The 18,696-nt window shown below is 42.7% G+C and overlaps 1 protein-coding gene across 1 annotated transcript; it reads left to right on the forward strand.

Annotated features, from left to right (window-relative positions):
• Positions 1 to 1,816: 1,816 nt before the first annotated feature.
• Positions 1,817 to 3,720, forward strand: LOC6554703 (lipoprotein lipase). The gene is made up of 2 exons (XM_001981745.2): positions 1,817 to 2,504; positions 2,665 to 3,720. Exons 1-2 carry the CDS (start codon positions 1,918 to 1,920, stop codon positions 3,464 to 3,466), a joined length of 1,389 nt encoding a protein of 462 aa, XP_001981781.2. The 5' UTR covers positions 1,817 to 1,917; the 3' UTR covers positions 3,467 to 3,720.
• Positions 3,721 to 18,696: the final 14,976 nt, after the last annotated feature.

Genomic DNA, 18,696 nt, shown 5'->3' on the forward strand with positions numbered 1-18,696 from the left:
CATGAAGGGTGCACGGCACACTCGACTGGTAAATGCTGACACCAAAGACCGGCTCAAGTATTTTGCGGGCAAATAGTCAAGAGGACGGGACTCTACGGCCATCCTCTACTCTACACCCATGGACACCCACCCACATCCTTAACCAGTCTGAATATGCTCGTAATAAAAGTCACTCGAGTGACATTTTTGAGCTTGCGGCCATAAAGTAAAAGGCAAACAAAGCTCAGACTGCCGGAGTTCCTTTTCCAGTTGCTGTTTTTAATCGATTATTGTCGCGTTATTGTTTTTTATCCCCCATCTCTGCGATGGCAAACAAATCCTGTCTGAGTGTCGCATTGCAACAACAATGGGCATGCAGCAAAAAAAAAAAATGCAAATGCAAAAGTCGCAGCACAAAAGATTGTACATTGAACTTGTGCCGTATCATCATCATCTCTTCGGGGGCGGAAGTGATTTCACGGCGGGAGGCGAATTGAAATGTCCTCGCATGCTCCGTGACATCATATTCAATATACTCGCACATAATCCCGATAAGAGCGCGGTCTGAGATATGGTTACCTTCGTTTATCTTTCCCTGCTCCTTGGGGCTTTTTTACTACCCTACATCACGGCGTACTCGTTGTTTTCGTCACGTTTTGCGATCGGCGATAAACCCAATGGAAAACAGCTATGTCCTGCAGCAGTTCCTTCGTCCTCGTTCCTTCCATTTTCAGGCAAGAAATGCACGCGCCGGATGTCGTTAAAATGGCGACCGCCACTTCCGGTGGGCGGAATTCGCGGAAATATGTGAACTTACCTGAAACGTAAACAAGCAGAAATGTGCAAATTTTCGATTAGTATGTTTATGCCGCAGGCTTAAGAAAATGTTTTTTTGTGGGGAAACGCAATCACGAGATTGAGATACAAGTGTTTTAAATAAAAAGAGTATGTTCATCCAATCGCGGGCTGTCAAAACACCAATTTACTATGTATTTAGTTTAAAAGCGTATTAAAAAAGTTGGGAATTTATTTTATTATCAGGCAATGCGAAAATGCGCTTTTGAAGGTTTTGGTTATTTACTTCCGTAATGAACAAGTATTTGTGTTATTTAACAATACTTTCCGAAATATTTTAGGCCAGTATATTGACCTATCCCAAAAAAGATTGAACTCCCGCCACCGCGTGTTAAATGGTAAAATAACTTGGTCAGTGGCACAGATTCCCCTCATGTCCACTCACTACCAGAACTTTTGTTGACCCAACAGATTAGCAGCTAATGGGAAGGCACTCTTCCAGTAATTCCCGTCAACTCAGGCATTAACAATTACCTCTCGTTAAGATCATTGAGTGTCATTGAGTACGAGAGTGGGAAAAAGTGTGAAGTTCTGCATATTAATAGCCCGAAAAATGAAATTGGTCAAAATATGCTGGTAAATGCCTGGTTTTCGTTCAGTTCGATTCAGTTTTGCATGCCAGTTCGTCGAGAGAAGATCAGATATCGAAAATATGGCAAAAGTCCAACATTTGGCAGTCGTTTTGCAGGCAGGTGACTATCATCATCTTCATGAACTGCTGGAGCATCAGTAATGTACACAGACAGAAAATATCAGAAACCCTATTGTTATTTAGTGTCTCTTGTGAAAGTTTATGCATAATACTCGTATAATCATTTTAAAGTTTCACTTAAACAGTGCTGGCTAAATGTGAACACCCATTCCGTGTTCTATTACAATGACTTCTGGTTTTTCCTTGTGTGCCTTACTCATTTGCGGATTGGACCAGTTGCACAGTTTCGAACCTAATGCACTTTCATTTCGTTGACACCAGTTTGTTTGTGGCTCGCTGCAGCAAAGCTGAAAGCGACTGATTACAGGCCAGGTTCTGAGGACTATAATGTCGCTGCAGACAACAATCAATTGCAGCAGGGGGAGAAGGTGATGGCGACGGCGATGGCGAAGACGAATCCGAGACCCGCAGTGCAAGTAAAAGTGGCAAATGAAGTGGAAAGTGCCCTCAGAATGGGAACAATGATTCTGCGGATGAGAAATCGGGCCGGTGAGCGGTGGCAGACGAACTACTTTGACACACAAATGCCACTGCCGTCATCTGGCCTAATGAGTCCCGGCCTGCTGCCAATATTGGATGAGCAGCATGGGCGGCAGGAGCCATTTGAGAGGCATTACTTGGCCCACGGGCCCAGTACGGTTGAACAGCAATTACTACGCCTGCAGCCGGACTACAAATTGCTGTACAGCGCCGAGCACCACACCTATTTCCACCTACACACCCTGCTCCCGCAGGACAATGCCAACCGCCAGACAGGAGCATCGCAATCCGAGCAGGCATCGCCACATCGCCGGCTGTTCCAGCAGGTCGTGGGCAACACACTGACCGCCGCCTTTGGGCTGAATGTGATGGACAAGGGCGACCAGGAGCAGAAGGAGCAGTTCACCAGCGAACCGGTGAACCTCTACGATGCCGCCTCGTTGCGCCGGTCTCGCTTCAGTCCCTTCAATCCCACCAGGTGAAAGCTACCCGACCATTATCTGCCGGTTTTGAGAGCCATTTCGAAGACCAATTTCGGCTTTGAAAGCCGCTCGGCAAATGGAAGCTAGTTCTACTGCCCTAAAACCTATTTGGGCTGCAGTCAAGAAATATATGAATAAGATATTTATACTTTTCAGAATCCTCATTCACGGCTGGTTGGGCAATGAAAATGCCAACATGTACAACGAGCTGTTGCCAGCTTATTTTGATCTGAGAAATGGCAACTACAACATCTTCACCGTGGACTGGGGACGTGGAGCCATAGCGGACTATATAACGGCCAGCTATAGGGTCAAGCCGGTGGGTCAGGTTTTGGCCAAGTTCGTGGACTTTCTGCACCAGGAGGCGGGCATGCGTCTCGAGGATCTCCAGCTCATCGGATTCAGCATGGGCGCACATGTGGCGGGACTGGCGGGAAAGCATATGCAGAGCGGTCGCCTTCGGATGATCCGAGCTCTGGATCCGGCTCTACCCTTCTTCCGGTACGCCAAGCCGAAGGAGCGGCTGACCACCGAGGATGCCGACTATGTGGAGGTGCTGCACACCAGTGTGGGCAGCTATGGATTTGATCGACCTGTGGGCCATGTGGATTTCTATGCCAATTGGGGCAGCCAGCAACCAGGCTGCTTTTGGCATGAATGCAGCCATTGGAGAGCATTTATGCTGTTTGCCGAGAGTCTAGCAAGGGATCAGGAAACGGGCTTCTTATCCCAGGGCTGTCCAGCTGGTGAATGGCAGCAGTTGACCCGATTCCATCGCTGCCCAAACGACACCGGAGTTGTACAGACCATGGGCGGGGATTTGGCCAACGTGTCGCCGGAGTTCTTGGCCCAAAGACAGGGTGTCTATTATTTCCAAACAAACGACCAGCCACCCTATGTTTTAGCACAAAATGCCAGCTCGAATAGGACGGCACACATAAAAAAAAAAAAAAAATAAATAGCGAAATGGCTGTGAGAACGTAATGAGGAAAATGCAAGTGCAGTTCGCGTTTTTATTTCTAATTAGTAAGTGCATGTGTACTATACACACTCTCACGTGTGTGTATTTGTGCTGTCCCATTTCTAAAAGCCGGCTGGCAAAATTAAAAAATGCTGCCATGTGTAAAATGCTTTTCATGCCAGTCGCAGGCAGTAAAAATAGCAAAAAAAAATAAAGAAGGGGAGTACAAATTATGAAAACATCCGTGCGGGAAAAATAAGGAATAACACAAAAACTAAGCGTAGTTCAGTCTGGAAAATCAACTAGAAATATGTGCGCCAAAAAAAAAATGTAGGAACCTAAAAATCTTGTCTGGAAAATTAAAAACTTGAGGTCCAGTACCTAAACTTGTATTAATTCCATTCTTGTAACTGCCACATACGTGTATAATAAAAGTAAAAGAAAATTAAACAAAGGTACTTTGTTTAAATGTACTACCATTTTTTACACTAATGAAGCCGTGTATCTAGTTAAGTTTGAAGTGATAAGTAAACAAGCTCATGGAAAAGTTGCAAAATAACCCCAAGCTAGTGAAAATGTTTGGAAAAACAAAGAAGAACTTCTCGTGAGTCCCATTAATGTTTCAGCCTGCATGCTGGCATTATAAATTCAAAAACTTGGCTTAGCTGGCAAGTCAAGGCTTAAATGGCCAAGGTAACACACTCCGCCAAAATATATAGCACACTTTGGGGCATTGAGACCTTGGTTCTGGCCAAATTGTCGCACGGCTGCCGCTAATGTGATTTTTACGCATCATTTGAGTGAACATCAGGCCATTGGCCAAAGGGCACAAAACCGTCGAAAACTTGGCAGCTGCGGATGGATGCCATAGAAAATTTCGAGAGCAAATATTGGCAAAAGCAAGACAAATATTGCGCACAACATTCCCTTGAGTTGATAAAAATAATGTGAGTCGCAAGGGTATTTTTTCTTAACATTTTTGTAATTTGTCAAGTGTGTTTGAATTCATTTTCCAAGAGGTTGCATATAAAATGTACTTGCTGAAACTTCACCAGGCCTGACTAAGAAAAGTCGATGAAAATATTTAAATAAATTATATAGGCCTTGCTTAACTTTACAAATTGAAATGTATGCGAAAACTTTTGTTGAATTTTCCCGCAGTTTTCCTGCTTAACCGCACTGTAACATAGTTGATAGGTAAAATATGTAAACATATTTTCACCTTGTTTATCAGTACTAATTCTATACTTTCTTACCACAAAATAGTTTCTATATAATTCATTTTGAGATAACTTGGATTACTTTTAACTTAGTTAACAATCTTCGCACAGAATTTAATATTTTCCTTCCACTGGCTGCTCAAACCGAATTTGCACTCATTCGTTTAAACTTTATCTCTCTTGCAGCAGCACTAATAATTAAATTAGCTCGAGAGAAGCCAAGATATTCACTTTGTGACTGGAGAATTCAACTTTTTTCCTTGGCTAACTGGTCTGATTATTTCCTTCGGGGCAGACAAAAGAATCGAGTGCAAAACGAATCGAATAAAACCCGCCGACTGTTGCCAGTTGTGCACTGCAAAGCAAACTGAAAATGTTCTCAGCCAAATGGAAAAACTACAAAAAAGAAGGCAAAAAAGATGGCTAATTTGTGTCGCGTCTTCCAGCGAAGGGTTGTGAATGGATTGTGGGTGATTGGAGGTGGTTGGAGGTTTAGGTGGAGGTTACTCTGGGAAGCCTATGAAATGTGGCCCGCACTTGAGCCAAAGAGTTGACGCACAGACTGCGGCAGCACTGAACGGAAAACTGAGCTGAGCGCTCAGACAATGCATTCCTAATTCCTGCCACGGGGTGGGAAATTGGCAGGAACCAGTGCACGGTAAATAAAACTATGGTCTAAAGAACATTTTAAACCTACATTGCGAGTACGAGCCAAAGAACACATTAACAACAAGAATAAAGAACAGGTGTAATACAAGTAAATAATTTACAATTTCATTTCATTTCCCTATGATTTGAGATGTGGTAACTTGCTTGTTAAAATGTTTTCCGTGTAGCAAGAGTTTAGTGCTTGTTCCTTTTTCGGAACTGGCAGCACATCAAACCGAACCGAGTGCAGGTCCCCCAGAAGCCGTCATAAAGTGTCGCGTTCCGAGCTTCCGTTCCGTTCCGGTTACCTCCTGCTGCCCACATTCCCACCTGCCTTAACCCGCCTTGGCTTCCGGCGCACGCACCCAAACGGACGGATAAGTTTGCCAGCTGTTTGTCTCCGGCAGAAAGCGCATATTACTTTGCCCACAAGCAGCACTGCTCACAGTAATAAGCAGGCGGATTAGCCGGCTATTCATCTGCTCATCTCTGGGGGAAAAGCGGGAGCTCTCGCGTCCTGGCAGCTTAGTGCACAAAAGCCACCGTTGGAGCACTTGGGAAATCTCAAGTTTGGGGCCTCTAATACGTCTGAGCCCAGTAATGCCCACCCGCCTCTAACTGAACTGTTTAAATGACTTGTGCTGCCTGTCATTGTGCTCTTTTCCAAACTAAAGTTTAAACCCAGCAAGCTCATATGCGTGGCTTTTCCAGCTATCAAATTGTGAAACAATTTTCCTATTGTTTTGACACAAAGAATTAACGTAGCAAAAAGCAGCACTCGCTTTGTAACTCGCATCTGAAAAACTGCAAGTGAAACTGGGGGGAAATGTTCGGCTGAATGGGGCGCAACCAATGTTTGACAAGATTGTGGCAACAAAAAAGAGGAAAAACCCCGCCACCATGTGGGTGGGTGTGGGTGTGGGTGTGGTTGCGAAAAGATGCCCGACAACAGCAACAGCAGGTGGCCTTGGGAGGTGGAAAATTGTGGGTGCGAGTGGGTGGGTGGAGCTCCGTTGTCAACACACACAGTTGGAGGTCCTCTCGGCCAGGTGACCAACGGAACGTTTATTTAATTGAAAGGTCAGTCGGTAGGATACAGTTGCCTAAACCGTTTTCTGCGGAGGGGGTGGGGGGCTGAACCACAGTGGTGAGCGCAACAAAAGGTTGATTAAGGCCAAAGTGAAGAACACAATGGTAGGTGGGATGGGATTAGTTGCTAGAAGGGATTTCAATGACTAGCTGAGCGCACTGAATTCAATGGCTCGAGATATGGCCAGCAAGAAGACTAAATAAGTGGAAATGGTGTAAGCCAGCTAATGAAAGGAAAATACTTTCAAGCTAAGCATATTCGGTATTCACTTCAAATAGTGGCACTTATAAAGTGGGCCAACTTATTACCTGTAAAAAGGAAGCTAACTATCAAATCAAACTAGCTGGTAACAATTACATCACTTGGCAGACAATTACGAGCGGAACAAGGACTTTTGGATTTTCGTGGGGCAGAACGCTGCACTTACAGCCAAAACTCACTCAAACAATTAGCTCAAAAGGTGAGGTTGAGGTCGATCGGTGGGTGTGACTCACAACGCGGCGTCGTCAAGCTGAAGCCCTATGAAAAAGTTTCAGTTTTTGCGCAAACAAATTGGATTATTCGATTACGTGTTTGTACAAGCGCAGTGGAATAACGTTCATGGGGCTGTCGAGGGGTTGGGGGGCCAGGTGAAGAAAAACCAGGTGAGTTTCAGGTGGAAGGGGGCTACAAGGTGGCTGAGGTTGGATTGTAAAGCGGCCAAGGGAACAAGTTTTTAAGGGCACCTCTGGGGTTCGGTTTCTTTCTTTTTTTGTACGTAGGGGTTGCAGTTCCCTTGTTTGATTTTGATTTATTTGGCTTTTGTTTGCCAATTGGCAAATGTTTGCCAATCTATAGAGAGCAGAAATGTAATCTATTATAGATTCACTTCATCTTTGCTGGACGGAAAATGGGAACTTTAAAGTCGATCCTAAAACTCTTAAATACATTTGAGAGGCTAGTACTAATCATTTAATGTAACTCTCGGCACAATAGCAGATATCACATATCCCATGCGATTTTAAGCTACTTCATTCTTGCCCCATAAGAGAGTGCCTAAAAATAAAGCCCAACCAACTGAGCGGCGCCCAAATTGAAAGTCAATATAGTGAACAGTTGGCAAACACCTCGTGCTGCCAGCAACTGCAATTTATTGTTACAAACTGGCTTAATTGCTGGCCAACTGGTGGAAGGGGCTTTTAAAATTCTGCCCAACTCTTTTCTAAGCTTTTATTGAACGTGAAAACGGGGTGAATTGGGTGTGTGGGATGTGCGGGATGTGTGGGGGCACTTTGATTGCTTGCTTTTAAAATGAATTTTATATATAGTGGCTTTGGCCAGGTGTTTGACATTTGTGCTCTTATTTATTTTGCTTTTAATTTCTTGTTCGCCATTGAGCGGCCCGCAGCTGTCACTGTGTGTGTGTGTGTGTGAGTGTCAGATGGTGCGTATGAGTGATTTTTAATTTAAATTTAAATCAAACAGAAGGCAAAACCAGAGGCCAGCACGCAAGTACCCCACATCCTTGCTCTAATGAAACCCAAGGCAGCCCGCAGCTAAGAAGAAACTCCAAAATCAACAAACTAGTGGCAAAATGGCGCAAAATGGGCGTCCGAGCAAAGTGAGAAGCACCAAAGTTTGGGGCACTGGGTGGCTGAGGAACAACATGTGCGAGTTATGTACAATCGATAAACTCGAGCGGAGCGTATTTTGCTGACGGCTGACAATTAACCCCTTACGTGCCAATTGGTAGCTAAATAAATTAACCCACACACAAGCACCGGCGCATCGTTGCCAACAACGAAGTCAGCAAAAATCTTGGCATTTTAATTGGCCCTGCCGACGCCTTGAAGTTGGCCATAAAAAAGTTTACTCACAGTCAACTTGAAAGGCTTTAACGGAAACGTAACCTTAATGCGAAGCGCCTTGAAAGCTGGCTAAACTTGACTAGCCATGGAAAAGTAAGGTAATTAAATTAGGCCCTTTGTTTACATTTTCCACAGCACCCTTCACATGTTTTTCCCGTAAACCAATGCATATTTATCAAGCATACGCCATGTGTGACGCGGTTAAAGGTCAGAAAACTTTCAAAGTACTAAAATTTAAATACTAATGGTTATGGCAGAAAATGTGTTGGTAATATTAATGCCAGTTTCAAAAAACGACGCTCTGCAAGAGGATTGCTTACCGAACAGAAAACTTCCGATATCGCAATAAAAATATATAAATCGTTCCAGAAAAACCCGCACAAGAGTCGGAAAAGTTACTTTACTTACCATTAAGCTTGACAGTCAATTCCGGCCACTCTTACACTCACATGTGCCAGACGTGCTCGGCCCTTTTCCTTTTGTGTTAAGCAAAGATCCTGGCTATCAGCCCACTGAATTTTCCGCCCATCGCCTGACACAATACGGATTGAACGGATCTACATTATAATTCATTGAACGAGCAGCGCGATTTTTGGCATTCCTTAACTGAGCTACGCCATTCCCCGGAAAGTAAAGTAAAGTGATGTAAAAAAATGGAGGGAATGGAGGGAATGGAGGGAACCCCCATCACTTTTAACAATGACATTCGGTGACCCCCAACGGCCCCACCCACTTCCACCCCCTCTGAGGGCAAACATTGTGCAAAATGTGCATATGCCAGAGGGCTGCTGTGAGTTTTCCTGAGCTCCACAAACTTTCCCCACCGCAATTTTTGTCGTTTGTTGGCATTTTACTTCCCCAGTCCCACTCACTGGCTTTCTCTGTCACTTTTTTATTTACTCAGATTTTTATACATGAGTTTGTATTTCATTTCATGTCACACGCATACAACTAACGAACAAAGCACTTGGGGAAAAAATTAAGCAATTTAAAGCGGCAACGCTTTTCTTTATTGCTGGCAAAAAACATATGCGCGAAGTAAGCAAATAAACCCATCGATTTACACTAATTGTTTGATTGTTTTCACCATGAAATGGTAGTTTAATTGCTTGCCTTTTAAATCGGCGAAATGTGCCTTTTTTGGCTGATAATCAAGCGAGCTTTAAAAATGGCTGTAAGCCTAGAAAATCTATCTTTCAAGCTGATCATTTATTTAGAACTCATTTAAGCGAGACATTTATACATTAGAATTGTAATGGCCACTTGATTTTTAAACAAAGTTGAACTCAACTTCCACTTTCCCCGGGGAGTTGGGCTAAACTTTTGTTTCGGTTTTCATTTTGTATGCCAATTATAAAGGCCGCACGAGCTGCCAAAGGCGAGAGCCAAGTTAAAGCGGGGTTTCGGATTTTGGAAGCCACTTCACTCCTCGCCACTGGGCGAAAGTTTGATTAAATTTGTATTTGAATTTTTGCTCGTCAAGTTGGCTTTTAAAGTTTCCACCGCCCTCCCAGCCCACATAATGAATCGATAATGAATTTAATCCGTGTGGGTGAAAGCATACATTATGGAAGTGAGTCAATCACAATGTAAGGATAATATGTTCAGGGCTTAAAGCCTCTGTGGTGCAACCTTTCACTTGCTACTATTATTAAATAATATATGGGCATAATTAAGCGTACGTCCCACGGCTTACCCGGCATAAAGAGAAGTGGCGTTCATCTCCGATACTGACCTGCAAAAGACAAAGAGCAGAGCGGAAAAGAAAACTTGATTATAGTACGGTCAATTATAAGTTTTCAGTTCATCTAGGGTCTAGTTGTACGGGTAAAGGCTAAAGATAATGACGAAAAACAGCAACACGAGCAACAACTTCAACTACGCTTAACTAGGAAATTAAGTTGTCTGTTTAACTATTTTTTCTCTCTTCTTTTCTTTGCGAGTGAAAGGGAGTCCTGCATCAACAGCTTACGGGCTAAAGTCAATTTTTGCTGTAAATTGCATTTCCCTTCGAGGGTTAGGCGATATCCCCGGGCCAAAGAGACCAGAGTGAGTGGAAAATCTGCACAGCTCATAGGTAAAGCGCAACAAAAGTGCCAAGCAAAAAGGACGAGTATAAAATGTAAAAGCGGAAGTTTAAGTTTTTCCCATTTCAGCGACGGATAAAAGTTGATCAACATCAAGGGTCAGACGGCTGTCTGCCCGGTGTCCATCAAAAAACTCAGAGCGAAAGCTGCATAAAAGCGTATGAAATGCCGAGTTGAAGTGGTAGTTTTCACGGAAGTATATCAATCAGTCAAGCCAACAAATGGGGCAATTCATCAACAGGATGTGAATCCAATAATAAACATTACTTTGCTCAAATATTTATCGGCAGAAACATTATCAAACTAGCAAATGAATAATCGCAACTTGCAATTTTGTGCCTGGGCATAAACTTTATGATAACTACTGGCTAATTTGATAAATTACTTGCTTATATTTTAATTAGGCAGCAGCTTACTACTAAACTCAGGTAGCCAACTTTATACTTAAAACTTGGCCAAAAGCGACAGTCTTCGGCAGGATTTCCACTGCTAAGAGGTCAAATCACAAACTTCTCTAAGGCTGTGAAATTGTGTTTCGGATAATCTCTGTACTCTGCCATCCCTTTCCTTTTCTGCAAATCAATATCACACTTTGACACAAGTTTCATTAGAGAACATATTGAACCTGGGAAAGCAGAAGTTTTCCTTCGGCCCAACAAGATGAACAAGCAGCTGAGGGAAAACCAAGTGACGAGATGCACGTGCCAGAAGTCTCAAGTTTAGCTGTTGCTGTGGCTACTCACAAAAAATTCGCCCAAGGCGCTTGCAGGGAAAATGGCGGAAAACGGGCGGAGAAGGGCCGAGGTGGTATGTGGAAAATTGAGGAAAAGCCGAGCAAAAAGATGACGACAGCTTGGGCTTGTCATGGTAAACGCGATGTGAGCGTTTGCTTGGCCTTTGGCAAAGTTTCTTATTGCATGCATGTGGTGCTGAAAAAACGGGAAAATGGGAAAAGTGGGTGGTGGCGAAAAATAGTGTTGCATATTTATGTGCGCACCGACCAACGGACCGTTTGAAGGCTTTTGTAATTAAAAAAAGCAAAATCTTCAACCCAACCAAGCACCTGACCGTCTACAGTGAACATTCAGCAAGCTGAACAGCAAACTGTGAATATGTTTTATTAAAATGTGGCAATTTAGCAGCATCAGCGATGCTAAAACAACCGAAATTGTTGCTAAATTTTTTCTTTTATTTACAAATTATATTCAGTTTAGTTTATCGAGTGTGAGCTGATGACTTGGCTGGACTCTACTGTAAGTCTTTTGCCTTTTATGTGAATGAGTTTCCAGTTTGCAGTGGCGCTGGAAGGGGGCGTTGGAGGGGGCGTGGACTGAAGGATGGAAGAGTCGCAACGCTTAAGGATACTTGTGCAAGATTTATGATGTGTTAGTTTTTTCGAGTGGAGTTCCTCGCCCAACATGCATATGCATATGCTCAAGCGTGCAATTTCTGTTTTCCACTGTTTCACCCTCTGTTTTTTGCCTCGCATTTGGCAAATGGCGCTCAATTTTTTAATGAGCGCGTCGGAAATGTGAAAAATGTCTGCGTGCCTGTGTGGGTAGCAGTGAGTGTGTGTGTGTGAGTGTGTTTGTATGTTTGGGTGTGAGCGTATGGGTGTCACTTTGATTTATGAACATCGGCCTGGCATCCGACAGATTTTGTCATTTTCAGCTGTCGCTCTTTGTGGTGGAAAGTGCGCTTTTAGCCGGGCGAAAAGAAAATTATTTTTAATGGTCACATGAAGGCGTAAAGTGTCCTCCAACTCGTCCTCCCATTTTGGATATTGATACGTAAGCCCTTCGCCGCAGCACTTAAACAGTATTTACGCACATGCGTCCATTAATCAAACAATTTATCAAAACATGTCATTTGACGGCGCAGAGAGGAGTGTAATAATGTGCACATACTTCTACTATTATCGCTCGACCTAACCGGAAGGAACCGACTTGTGGGCTCAGATTGCTGCCATCGTGTTGGGGCTGTCAATCATGATGGCGACAAGGATCGCTTGTTGTCATATTCCCAGGGGCCAATTATCTGCAGTCAGGGAAAAATAAATCATCATATACATAGCAAAAAAGAATCTACCTTGTAATTATTTAAATTGAAAGAATATCTCTAAGTAGATATCCATAAATATTGAAATATTATTAATTTACAATATATACATATATCCCACTAACGCCTTAAAGTATCTGAGCTATTTATAAGTATCTACACAACCGAGGGGGCTAAAGCTCACCAGGAGGGGCAACCAGGACTCACCAAGTCGGAAGGAGGTTAATAACAAGGCGTTCGCACACTCTCACACACACTTCCGCAGGATGGGGAATGTGGAGGGATCTTTAGTGGGGCCACTCTTGTGTGCTCTCACTTACAGCAGGATAATGCAAAGTTTGTGATAATGTTTGAACAAAAAGAGCACGCAAACAAGTCGAACGAAGGACTAGTCGCATAAAAGGATATGGCAGTGTAAGCAGGCATTTAACCTCTCACAAGTAGAGCCATCCATCAAAAGATTGGCTTTCAGTCTATTGATAGTGCGGCAAATATTTAAAGTGTATGTAAGTGTGTCAATTAGCTTGAGGGGAAATGGATCGAATGACGCACTAGCTATACTGTTTGCTTGGAATTATTAAATGGGAAATATATCAAAAATTCTGGCACATTTTGCATTTCAATTAGAATGTTAATTGTACGTTTAAGTTTAAAAGCAAATATGTGTTACTTCTTGGTTTCACCCACGCATTTGTGTGACAGCTTCAACTTTAGGATTAATTTTCATAAGAGTATTTGGGAATGCTGCCAGTCGCTTCTCGTTTCCCGTTTTCCTGGCTGCTTTTTAGTAAACCGTTTCCCGTCAGCGCCGCCGGATGGTGCCTCGCATTTTCCTATTTTCCATCTCGCAGCATCCGTTTTGCATAGTGGGGGAAATTTAAAGCGCACTTCTTGGCGCTGCTCAAGAGTTTTCCTACATTTTGGCAATTCTTGTATAGCATTTGGCATGGTTGAGTGGGTGTGCGTGCTCCTTACTTATGCATGTGTGTCAAAGCCATGCAAAAAACTGAGTAAAAAGTTGCGACGGCATACTTTTGGGATCGCAGCTCAGACACACTCCTTTTAAATCAGGATTCATTCGTTTTTACGGCCTCTCAGGCTTTTTTTGCTCCCTACTACTTGTGCCAGCACGCCTCCTTCACATAATTGAATTTTTATGACCCGGGCGACAAGCCGAGGAACAAAGAGGTAAGGAAACGCCGGAAAAAGTATGAACAATAAACCAAACAGCCATAAAATAACCATAAATCCACATTTTTGAACGCGCCTAGGCCGCGTAGCACAATGTTTTTTTATTAGCTGCCATAATCGAAGTTCGGTGTTCGAGGCTCAAAGTTATCCACGTGTCGGCTTACTGCGACCAAACATGCGACATTTTCGATCCGCCAATGCCACGCAAATTGCAACTGCAATTGCAATTCGAGATTTCGATGGTTGCACACGGAAAGAAATGCCAGTATATCATGGCTGAATATTTTATACATATATTCCCGAAACAAAAATTGTCAAACAATTGAAAATCGTATATGAAATCAGTAGCCGAATATATTCCTCTCGATGGAATTGTTATCTATGCAAGTATCACACAATTTTTCTAGGTTTTCCTCTACTGGTTCTCGGGTGATTTTTTGTCAGAACCAGAACTTTAACCGTCTAGCCCGAAAAAGGCATTTCCGGGCAATAAGAGAGCGGCGCGTTGCAATTTCCATTGCACACAGTGCAATGAACCGGAGACCCGGAGACAACAGTACGGCAAACTTTTGGAACATGGCGTGATTTGCGCCTAAAAGTATGCACCAAACTGCAAGAACAAAGCAGTCCGATAAGCAGGAAGTCCAGACAGTCGGAGGGGATTGTAGGTGAAATGCTGGAAGGATAATGGGCAGGGGGCGCAGATGGTGGGCGGAGCAGGTCCAGACACCGGGACAGATGTCCAACTGACAGCCGTCGGGAAAGAGGCTTTGTTTTGTCCAAAAATGCACAACGATATGTCTGGTTTATGTTTCAGATTGTTGCGTTTCATTGTGCAGAAACAGCATGATGAATAGGCAAAAATGCAACATTCTTAAGCTTTCAGCATTTATAAAACTTAACTAAACTGATTCTTAAACAGTATAATTTTTTAAGATTTTCTATGCTTAGACTAGCATAGTATCCTTTTATCTTCAACTTTAATTGCTCACAGTTTTCTGTTTTTTTTCTTAATTTATGCTGCACCCCAACACCGAGTTTCCGGTTTTAGTAAAATATGTATTTTCATTTCTCTCAAAGTGGGAAAAATTTATCACGTTGAGTTTTTTGTTGCCTGTTGTTGCTTAATGTTGAAGTGGGACTATCTCTTTCCCGCCAGCTTTCTGTCCCTCTTCCTCCCTGCGAAACATTTGCCAGTGTGTGCGTGTGCGAATATGTATGTGCATATTTGTCTGTGTTGTGCAACTTGTTAAATATTTATCTGCCCTTTTTTTGACTTCTCTAACACCAAGCGAGAGGGCAAAGAGAATGTCGAATTTTCATACTAACAACGCTTGTGAATGCGGGAAAAAATGTTAAAATAAAATGTTTGTTTAGTAGGCTTGGCCTAAATCTAAAATATTATTAAGCGTTATCAAAGAGTATTTTAAATTCGAGCGAAAACTAGAATTTTCAGAACCCCATTGCTTTTTTGCCACTTTTGGTATATTCAGGCTATATATTCCGTTTTGATGCGTTTTTTTAATTAGCTGCAATTAAAAATTTAAGTGGCCTTCTCAGACCAACGAAAAAGCGCATGGTCAAGGAGGTTAAAGTGAGAGTTAAAGCGCTGATAGACACATCTGCTGGTCTTTCAGTAAAATTTCATAACCTAATTAACTTGGAGGGCCAAGCCGTGGTGCGCTTGTAACTTCTTCAATTTGGACAAAGAAATTTCCATTTCACCGGCGTACTGGAATGGGAACTTGAAAACTTGGGAAAGTTGTTCTCATTCGGACTCTTCTCGCTGGACTCTGCTAATTGCACTTTCGAGTTTCCAATTATAGTACGTTAAATATTTATTTAAAGCCAAATTGTGGAGTAAGCTGCAAATGTGAAACGTGGCCAGAGCCCCACCCACAGTAAATGGAATAACGTGACTTGCTATTTGTGTAACCTGGCCAAGAATTGCGGTAGCTATTCATTCCCTCTACCATCCTCCATAGTGTTAAACAATGATGCGGGCAGTTTGGGTGGTTTCAGGGGGCTGTATCCCTGGAACAAAAGTTTAATTGAATTTCCTTAGCCTGGTCAACGGGGCTGACTGACGTCAAGTGGTCCACCTTTCCGCTATATACATATACTTGTATATATATCTTTGTCTTTGAGTTATATGGGGCTGTTCTGGGGCTTTACGAAAGACTCTTATCCTAACTTTAATTTAGGGTGGCTACAGCTCCAGATATTATGTGGCAAATTGTTATTAATTCCTGGACACTTGTATGTCATATGAGTTGCTGATACAAACTGGTATAAAAGACAGTTAATGTGGGAAAACTGCTCCTCTGCTGTTATACGGCATAAATTAAGATAAGTATAATCGCATTAAGCGCAATCCTGCACGTCACGTCCTCGATGTTAACGTTAAGTTAATTGAGGCTTTATTAGCTGCCCAGCCTATGCATTAAATTCCCCCCAGCAAATGCAAATGGCTGGCTGCTTAAAGCGTATCCGTCAAATTACGCCGCCAATATGAAATGGCTATAGTTATCGTTTATCGTGCGTGTGCGCCCCTGGGTCATCGAATCCATCCGCCATGTCCTTGATCGCTCCACTCTGACCCACCGCCCACTTGCAACGTTGCCTGCATATTAAGCGCTTGACTTGTGGCTGCCTGTATCCGTATCTCATATATGTATCTGGAGCTATGCAATTGTATCTGGCTGCGTGTTTTCTCGGTCCGTTTTTGCATCGCAAAATTTATTCATAGCTTCCGCTTTCTGACTCATTACCATTGACTTGCCATGGTTCCATGACTATGTGTGGGCGTGCTTGGCGTATCTATAAGATACTCGTATTGCTTTAGCTATTGATTGTGAATTTTAGTGGTCATACATATATTTTTAATTAAATTTTTTTTGGAAAATCCTTTTCAATCTATTGATTACTGCAGAACTTTTGAACATTCATATAAAGTCACGCAGCTAAAGGCTCCTCTATTTAACGCATTTAATGCTGAAATCATGAAATTTGCTCACTCGTTATTGCGGCACAGATTCATTTCGGAACTTGGGTCTGTTTGTCCACTTTCGAATAGATAAACGCATTTAAATTGCAAGGAAGTGCAAACTTTGCCACCGCTGCTCGCAGTTCATGGCTGCTGCGCCGAAAATTTATGTTGACAACGTGCTGGGCCACCACGTCACCACTGCACCACCGTATTACCCCGCCCACCCAAAAACCGCCCCATTTTCCCTCTATTTTCCACGACGCCCAGCTGGGAAAGTCGAATGAAATGACCAAGCCAAACCAGCAAGTGCCGTGCGCTTATTAATGGGTCATGTGTGCAGGGCAAAAGTTTTTCTTAGTCCCTCTATACACTAGAAAAATAGTTGAAAATTAGTATTCGATATTATTCGCCATATTTTTCAATATTTTTTCAGTTTTATATTTTTAAAACGAAAGTGGCTATGAAAAATGTAAGTAAACCATTGCCATTTTACATTGAAGCACTTTTTGCTGGCAATTAATATAGTTATTAGCTTTAGAAAATTCAAAGTTTCTATTTTAGAGAATCTTGAATGTATAATAATTAAGAACAATTTTTTTTTTGAGTGTTTCAAGAGCTGCATCGGGAGAAATCATAGGGCATAGAGCACCACAAAGTGGAAAGGGACGAGCATCCTATCTTTCACTACTTGGTCCGAAGAGTTTTGGACTGAAAGCTTCTCTGGTCTGTTGTGGAAAGTTTTTTGGGTGGGGATCCCTTTACAGCCTCTTTCACATTCGCCAGCTATCCATTCTTCTGGTCGTAGTTCATTTTTGGTAATTTCCCGCCTTTGGCTAAAGCAAATTATGAGCTTCATTTGCATACTCGCATATCCAACAAAGAGCTGAAATTGAAAACGCGATTTGCACGAATTTACAATCCCAATTTACATAAGCCCTACCCGCGCTCCCTTTTCAAAAGGTGTTGCCGAATGCATAAATCATCAGAGTAAATACACGCACACGCACACGCACACACACGAATCAAGAACAATCGTACAACGGTGCGTATTGTTGATTTGAATTCGAAATTCCATCGGCGAGTGGATCAAAAATGGAAAATGCCGATGTAATTCTAATGAAGACAGCCGTCGGTGCTTCTGTCGATTCGCAGCAAACAATAAATTCTGTTTGCCATCGAAGGAGAGGAAATTAAGCCAATATTGCGTATACGCAAAGTAGGAAATTAAGTGGTTTGACTTTGGCGAAGCTGAGTCTCTAAAATATGGCTGCTTAAACAAGATTCAATCTCAGCGATGCAAAAACAGTTCTTTGTATACAGTTTTCATGGAATTTCACGCGCAAGTGATAAAGTCAACAGAGTGGTAAATTCAGCCTCTGCCATAGTAATTCAATTCCGCGAAATCACCAATCCTACACAACTTGACCCAAAACGTAGTCAAGTGCAAACGAGAAACGTTATAGAGAAGATTTTAGCAAACTGAAAAAAAAAAAATGAGGAAAAAACCGCTCGGTTCCTGACGTAATTAAACCTTAGGTCCAGCCGGAAGTTGCTAAACAAAAAAAGGAGTTCTGACAAAAAAATTTAGGATGCGTCGCTCTACCGTAACAATACACATCCTGTTGCAGGATGGCAGCAGCTCCTTGCTGCTTGTTCGACTGGGAAATTAAAAGTACCACAGCAACACTACGTAACAGAGCTGAAAAACAAGCCGAAAAAAGGGAAAAGGGAAGCGAATCAGGTAAAAGGGCGACAATAATTGGAACAGTAGAACGAAGCCCTTCAAATGTTTTCGCATCTGTGCAATATCGCAGCAATGTGTGCTGCAACATGGCAGCAACATTGCAGCGGCAACAACGCAGCAGCAACAACGATTGCAGCAAAAACGATTGCAGCTGCTGCCGCGCCACAATAACCGACTCGCGATGGCGACAGCCGCAGAGCAATTTTAATTGATTGTGGTCTTGAATGGCGAAAGTGTGTTCCCAATCGAGCGGCCAAATTAAACGTCGAAATTGTGGTGTAAATAACAGAAATTTGGTTGGAAAACGCCGCCTATTTTGAGTCCTAAAGCGTATTTATAGTCCTTTTAATTTC

Source organism: Drosophila erecta, unplaced genomic scaffold (genome assembly GCF_003286155.1).
Source record: "Drosophila erecta strain 14021-0224.00,06,07 unplaced genomic scaffold, DereRS2 tig00000005-arrow-arrow-pilon, whole genome shotgun sequence".
In the NCBI taxonomy this organism is placed as follows: Eukaryota; Metazoa; Arthropoda; class Insecta; order Diptera; family Drosophilidae; genus Drosophila; species Drosophila erecta.